Genomic DNA, 7,727 nt, shown 5'->3' on the forward strand with positions numbered 1-7,727 from the left:
ACTGTACTATAGTGAAAGTATGGTACTGTATCCCAATCTAACTCAATTAAAAGAGCTGAAACTACTATAGTGAAAGTATGGTACTGTATCCCAATCTAACTCAATTAAAAGAGCAGAAACTGTACTATAGTGAAAGTATGGTACTGTATCCCAATCTAACTCAATTAAAAGAGCTGAAACTGTACTATAGTGAAAGTGTGGTACTGTATCCCAATCTAACTCAATTAAAGAGCAGAAACTGTACTATAGTGAAAGTATGGTACTGTATCTCAATCTAACTCAATTAAAGAGCAGAAACTGTACTATAGTGAAAGTATGGTACTGTACCCCAATCTAACTCAATTAAAAGAGCTGAAGCTGTACTATAGTGAAAGTATGGTACTGTATCCCAATCTAACTCAATTAAAAGAGCAGAAACTGTACTATAGTGAAAGTATGGTACTGTATCCCAATCTAACTCAATTAAAAGAGCTGAAACTGTACTATAGTGAAAGTGTGGTACTGTATCCCAATCTAACTCAATTAAAAGAGCAGAAACTGTACTATAGTGAAAGTATGGTACTGTATCCCAATCTAACTCAATTAAAAGAGCTGAAACTGTACTATAGTGAAAGTGTGGTACTGTATCCCAATCTAACTCAATTAAAGAGCAGAAACTGTACTATAGTGAAAGTATGGTACTGTATTCCAATCTAACTCAATTAAAAGAGCAGAAACTGTACTATAGTGAAAGTATGGTACTGTATCCCAATCTAACTCAATTAAAAGAGCTGAAACTGTACTATAGTGAAAGTGTGGTACTGTATCCCAATCTAACTCAATTAAAGAGCAGAAACTGTACTATAGTGAAAGTATGGTACTGTATCCCAATCTAACTCAATTAAAGAGCTGAAACTATACTATAGTGAAAGTATGATACTGTATCCCAATCTAACTCAATTAAAGAGCAGAAACTGTACTATAGTGAAAGTATGGTACTGTATCCCAATCTAACTCAATTAAAGAGCAGAAACTGTACTATAGTGAAAGTGTGGTACTGTATCCCAATCTAACTCAATTAAAGAGCTGAAACTGTACTATAGTGAAAGTATGGTACTGTATCCCAATCTAACTCAATTAAAGAGCTGAAACTGTACTATAGTGAAAGTATGGTACTGTATCCCAATCTAACTCAATTAAAGAGCTGAAACTATACTATAGTGAAAGTATGATACTGTATCCCAATCTAACTCAATTAAAGAGCTGAAACTGTACTATAGTGAACGTATGGTACTGTATCCCAATCTAACTCAATTAAAGAGCTGACACTGTACTATAGTGAACGTATGGTACTGTTACTCAAGTATTTTTCACCCATTGAACCATGAGTGCAGAATCAGTGTTTTATGAGCCCCATGCTGAAAGATTTGAATAACTTGTAGTCAGAAACAAACTTCATTATAAACAGTAAACCTTTAATAAAATCAAAATATTTCAATGTTGTTTGAACTTAATTCTCCATTTATTCATTTATTCATTCTCTGCCACTTCTGTATGGACCCTGTGGTATCATCTTTGTCAGATTCCAAAAGTTACCAAAAGTTACAGTCAAACCACCCGGCCTAACTAAGGACACACTTGCTCTGCTCTCTCACTGGGCTGCTGCCAGGCCAGGCTTTGAATAGATTTAATAAATGGCAGTAATGATGTTTCTTGTAAGCTCCATGTGTATCAGTTGATTTTAGCACTGAATCCTATAAGACGTAGGGACTAACCTCTGTCCTAAAGAGCCAGTGGCTTAGTGTTCATCTAAATCTAGCACACCTGGCTCTAATATTCAGATTCACATGAAGTGCAAACTTGTTTAGACAGATCAGGGCCCATATTCATAAAGCTCCCCAGAGTAGGAATGCTCATCTAGGATCAGATTATCAGATTTTCATTGATTTTACTGACAGGAACAGATCCTAGATCAGCACTACTACCCTGAGAGGCTTAATACAGGCACTGATGTGGTAGATTAGAGTTGGAACTGAAAATGAATAAGCAGGAGTGGACACTTGTACATTGGACATTTTCATTTACATTTGTGGGATTTGGCAGATACTTTTATCCAGAGTGACTTACAGAAGTGCTTTGCTATACATTGAAAATATTCCCAGCTGGTGTGAATAGACTAGGGTCCAAAGCTAGCTCTATAAGCTTGAAAAAAGTCAGTATGGATACCTATGGATACTGTCATAGTCACTGAATTAAAGGTAAGAGGTTAGAGTCCAGTTAGATCATATGTGTAACGGGAGAGGTGGACTTTTCATTTTACACTGTTAAAAGTATAAGATGCTTTAGAAACCTTAGGAGGATCTTCAATTTGTGGAGATGATTTAAGAAAAGCTTTTTAGAATGAAAAAGGATCATTGAAGGTTTCTCAAATCACCTCAAAGTGGTTCCCCCACAGTTTTAAACTAAAGAACATTCAAAGGTTCCTCAAGGATCTTATACTTTTAACAGTATACTGTGATGGAGTAATGCAGAGGCATTGCTGGATGTTGCTCTGTTGCGTTGCTGTTGAAGATGTAGATGTCACTCGTCCTGACTGCAGTAAACATTCAGTCCAATCAGAGCACAGCCTCAGACGTTTCACAGGGGATCACAAAGGAGATCGTTGGTCCAAAGAAGACATCTCTGGGAAACACATTTTTGTTCAGTTACATATAAAAAAAAGTGTTAAACTCAAGCTAAACAGTTTTACTCAGAGCTATTAGGATAGCTAATTAAGCTAGAGAGCATAACCATGTACAAATGCATCAAACTGAACATGCGAACCTGGTGTTACCCATATTCGAGTCCTAGTGTATTTGAGATGATCATTTAGCCACGTGGATCTCCAAACACTTTGTATTGTTAATTAGTGTAGGCGTCTACATTCATGTCTGCACACTAACTACCCTGCTGAAAAATCCAGCCAAGACCAGCTTTTTTTTCTGGTCGCTGGTTTCAGACAGTCTAAGCTGAACTTTAATGGTCAAGGTGGTTGAAAAGCTGGTCATACAGACAAAAAAAAAAACATACCATATGCTGGTAAGCTAGCTGGTTAACCAGGTTTTGACCACCATAATGTTGCATTTGATTTTGTCATGCCTGTCATGCTGGTTGACCATGCTGGTTGATCTGCTTGGTCATGCTGATCAACCAGCATGGTCAAACTTGGTCATACTGGTGGTCTAGCTTGATCAGGCCAAACCCAAATGAAAACAGACCTATGCTGTCCAAGAGCTGATCTGGTCAACAAGCCCAAACCAGCATGAGCTGGCCGGGCTGTCTTTTTCTGCAGGGTAATACTTCAGAGTGCATTTTATTTGAGATTACTCTTTGGCTGTTTAACTGACATGTTTAATTTCCCCTGCCTTTCCTGTGACAGACTAGGCCTATGCTAAATGGTTGGTATTGCATAGTGGGCGGAAAAGGGTGATGTAGCAGAACTGGCAGTTAGCGTTTTCCTTTGAGTGTGTTGTGCTCCAGTGGCATTGTGTCAGGGGCAGTTTTAAAAGAGGTGTTTTTCTGGCTTCATGTGCCTCAGTTGAAGCACATCTTAGCATTACTTGTGCGATGGGGAGTCCTAAACAGAGAATTGTCTAAATTGGAAAGAAAACTTGGGGGGAAAAGAGTCTGCTGACGGCTCTATACCACTTTGTTTTTTCTGATACAGTATTGCAATCTTCAGCATTGGCTGATACCGCTCTAATTACCTCTCAGATATTCATCCTTTTAATCCTACAGCTCTTTAAAATAGGCTGTTTTTAATTGAGGCCCCTTCTTCTCTTGAGTTGAGCATCGAAAAGAAGCCCATCATGCTCAAACTTCTCAAACACCCCAAAGCAAGAATCACACAGCTATCATTATCACATCACACAGTATAAGTGTGTGCTGTTGCCGGATATATATATATATATATATATATATATATATATATATATATATATATATATATATATATATATATAATTTGTTACAGGATCAAATTAGATTCATTCTTTTTTTCTCATTTGAGATCAAATCCAGCATTTTTTGCTGAAATTGGCCCAATACCAGAACCCATCGATAACGACATGCCCTTCCTAGGACTGATAGGTTGGTCAACAGCTGTTAATTTACATTCATTATATCTTATAAAATACTATGTTGACTGCAGTATTTATAGGTGGTGTTAGATAATGTCAGCATTTACAGCATACATCACTGTGGGTTATTCATCATGGGTTGTCCAGCAGCAGTAAGGGAAATCGTGTGTTACTGCCCAAACAGGCTAATGAATCAGAAGGCCAGGCCGGCTCCTGCTGCCCACGTGCAGGCATTAATAGAAGCCTCATGACGGCCACAATGCCGCCTGTGTTCAGCAGCAGCCTGTGACTGGATCCTTCTCAAGCCGACCTACGCTCAAGAGCCCCAGAGACCTGCAACAACTTTAGCACTGTTACGCCATCTACTGGTGAAAGGGTGCAGTTACCTGGGGCAGCAGAGCAGCTCACTGAAGTTACAGTAGCAGACCATGTCACAGCTGTTACCATCCCAGTAGTGGTTATAAAGGGATCCGATGGGTCTCATGGTCTCAAGTCCGATGGCGACGTTATGACAGTTCCTGTCCTTCAGAACCTTTTTGTAACATGACCAGCGGCTCGAGGGAACGGCATGGCCAGCGTGGAGCCCGAGCAGGAGAATGGCCACAAGAAGTAATGCTTTCATTTTATGATCCTGCCAGCAATACATAAAGGAAATTAATATTATCTTCTGTCATTAGAGGAGAGGAATGGCTTCATTTATGAGCACTCTCTTGTGCTAAATGAGCAAAACTCCCATTTCTCAAATATTATAGATTTTTTATGATAGGGACTACCTTCATTTGGTGTGCATTTTAACAAATTGAGCGTTCATCTCAAGTTAAAAATAAATAATAAATTAAATACCTGCCTTCTAATTCTAATTAGGATTGTAATTTTCACTGTGAATAATTTCATAGCCATAATTCATAACTATAAATGCGCACAGAAGATGAAAGTTAATGGCATAGGCATAATAAAACTTAACCCTGATCTATTTGATTGCTTATGCTAAGTTACACAGCAGGTTCCGTTCTCCAATGCAATGCAAAGTGCAGAAACAGCTTACCTGAGTGTGTGTGAGTGTGTGTTCTCCTGCATAAGCTGCTGGGTTGTGGGCGAATGTCTCAGCTCTACTCATCTGAGGTAAAGATTTACACACTGAGCTCCTTATATCACTTCTTTCTGACAGCAAAATCTCTCTCCCTCCCGTTGGCCAGCGAGTGGGCCACTGACCAGGGGCGGCACCAGCAGATCTGACCATGTCTCACAGGGGGGACAGTGTTAGCATTTACTCACATTCACGTCTTCGGGAGGTGGTGGGTGGTAGGAGGTGGGAGGTGGGAGGTGGTGGGTGGAAGAATATTTTAAATAAAATGTCCTGCTGAAAAACAATCATCCTGTGAGAGAGCAAGCTATTGGTACCATCACATCCATCATGACCTTTACATTGTCTGAACCTTTCAGGATGAATGGACCAATAGAAACGGTCCAGCGTTTTGTGACCCGAGGTTAACATTTCCAAGATACACTATATGTCCAAATATTTGTGGACACCCCTTTTAATTAATGCATTCAGCTCCTTTAAGCTGCACCCATTGCTGACACAGATGTGCAAATGCATGCACAAACTTGTCTAGTCCCTGTAGAATGCCAGTAGAATAGGACTCTCTAAAGCATATAAACATGATGAAGCTATTGGCACCATGCTGCCTAATGCCAGGCGTGGGCTAGAACGGTATAAAGCCTCCAGCATTGAGCTGTGGAGCAGTGGAACTGTGTTCTCTAGAATGATGGTGGTGCTCCATCCAATACTTTTGTGATATGTTGGGGAGGTACAGGTTAGGTGGGGTGGCGATCATTCAATGGCCTGACCTTACTAACGCTCTTGTCGCTGAATGCAATCAAATCCTTACAGCAATTCTCCTAAATCTAGTGAAAAGCCTTGTTTCTTGGACAGTAGAGATATTTACACCAGCAAAAGCAGGATACACTTTTTAATAGCCTTGATTTCAGAAGAAACAGTGAATGAGCGGGTGTCCCAATACTTTTGTCCATAAAGCGTATGTATACAGTGCAATGATATTGTTTTCTTTGCATATCCCTGCATGGGTCAGAGCACAGGGTAAGCCAAGCACAGGTAAGCAAAATAAGTGTTTTTTCTCTCAAGGGTCCAACAGTGGCGGGTATCGAACCCACAACCCTGTGATCCAGTCCCACCATACCACCACTGTACCTAAATGTATTCTGACATTAAATGCATTAATTAATGCATGAATAGACTACAGTTTGTTGCAGCTATGGTCCATAAATTTCTGAGCGGTTATGAGACTAGATGTTCAAACATTGCTGTGAGAAGAATTTAATTGCATTCAGCCACCAGAGCATTGCTGACATCAAGTACCGATGCTGGCTGATTAGTTCTGCCTCTCCAACCCGTCCCAAAGGTTTTATATGGAGCTCTGTCATCACTTCAGGATGCATAGTTCCGCTGCTCCACAGCCCAATGCTGACGGGCTTTATAGTCCTCAAGCCCAAAACTCTGAAGTCACAGAATTTCCTCAGTAGATTCGGGTGTCTCTATATTTGTGGACATGAAGTGTACATGTTACGATGTAATAAAAATTCATCATGCATGTTTACGACTTCCAAAACAGTGACAAAAACCACTATAATAACTCAAGATCATATCTTCTTACTGTGCTGCTGAACTGCTGGCCTTGCTGACTCTGTTGCTGCTGCCAAAAACATGAATGTACAGTCGTAACACATTCAGAGAGGCCAGCAGAGGCAGACAGCCACATTTTATGCCAGATTTAGATCATTAAAACAAACATTTGGTAGAGTGGCTCAAACTGCACCGCTCAGAGCCTGGAGATATGCTGGAACTCTGGCTTGCTTGTTTCAAGTATATCTATCTCTCTGCACATGAACAGTAACTGTAAATACTGTTTTATTGAGGCCTTTACTTCGTACACGGAAAATCAAATGATCGTAGAGTTACAGAATCTCAGTTATTGTTGATTTTCTAAGTGGAAATAAGTATACATACAAAATTCAATTTGACATTATTTTATATAGCATTTTAAATCCAGCATAATCTACTCTGCCACACAGTGAACATACCAAACAAGGCCAGAGACAGACAGAAACAAGAAAGTCAGAGATGTCGAATTTTGCTTCTGATGCTGTGTTCGTGATCAGCGAGTGTGTGCTGAGGCCACTGCATTCAGGCAGAGTAAATGAGTGGAGTGCATTGAGTGAATGTGTTGTATTGAAATGCAGATTTGCCCTGCTGTAGTCTTTAGTCTGACTTGGGCTTGAGCCTGGAGAAGACACAAAGCACCACACACACTATTACACACACACACACACACACACACAGATGGGTATCAGTGTCAGCCTGATCGACTGTGTGGCATGATTCGCTATTCAAACTGGATTCACTCCCTGGCTTTCAGTCCAGATGTGTGTTTTTATGAGAGTGCTCACAAATTTCAGACACTTTTAGATTATTTTATAAGTATAAGTATATATATATATATATATTGCAGATTATATAAGCTAGGCTTTGCTATGCTGCAGCACACTAAAGTGCACTTGTAGACACACTTATGATCAGTGCACTTAAATGTACTAAAATGTAAATAAAAA

General features: G+C 39.8%; 1 protein-coding gene across 1 annotated transcript; it reads right to left on the reverse strand.

Annotated features, from left to right (window-relative positions):
• Positions 1-1,405: 1,405 nt before the first annotated feature.
• LOC140554272 (scrapie-responsive protein 1-like) lies at positions 1,406-5,289 on the reverse strand. The gene is made up of 3 exons (XM_072677152.1): positions 5,143-5,289; positions 4,484-4,728; positions 1,406-2,661 (listed from the first exon to the last, which is right to left on the reverse strand). The coding sequence occupies exons 1-3, from the start codon at positions 5,212-5,214 to the stop codon at positions 2,595-2,597; spliced, it is 384 nt and encodes a 127-aa protein (XP_072533253.1). The 5' UTR covers positions 5,215-5,289; the 3' UTR covers positions 1,406-2,594.
• Positions 5,290-7,727: the final 2,438 nt, after the last annotated feature.

Source organism: Salminus brasiliensis, chromosome 4 (genome assembly GCF_030463535.1).
Source record: "Salminus brasiliensis chromosome 4, fSalBra1.hap2, whole genome shotgun sequence".
Lineage (NCBI taxonomy): Eukaryota > Metazoa > Chordata > Actinopteri > Characiformes > Bryconidae > Salminus > Salminus brasiliensis.

What these genes read in the sequence shown, in the direction of transcription:
- LOC140554272 (XM_072677152.1), bottom strand. Translation starts at nt 5,214, where the DNA reads ATGAGTAGAGCTGAGACATTCGCCCACAACCCAGCAGCTTATGCAGGA. An exon ending in ACACACTCACACACACTCAG is followed by an intron (nt 4,729 to 5,142) that starts GTAAGCTGTTTC and finishes TATTGCTGGCAG; the next exon opens with GATCATAAAATGAAAGCATT. An exon ending in GAGCTGCTCTGCTGCCCCAG is followed by an intron (nt 2,662 to 4,483) that starts GTAACTGCACCC and finishes TGTGTTTCCCAG; the next exon opens with AGATGTCTTCTTTGGACCAA.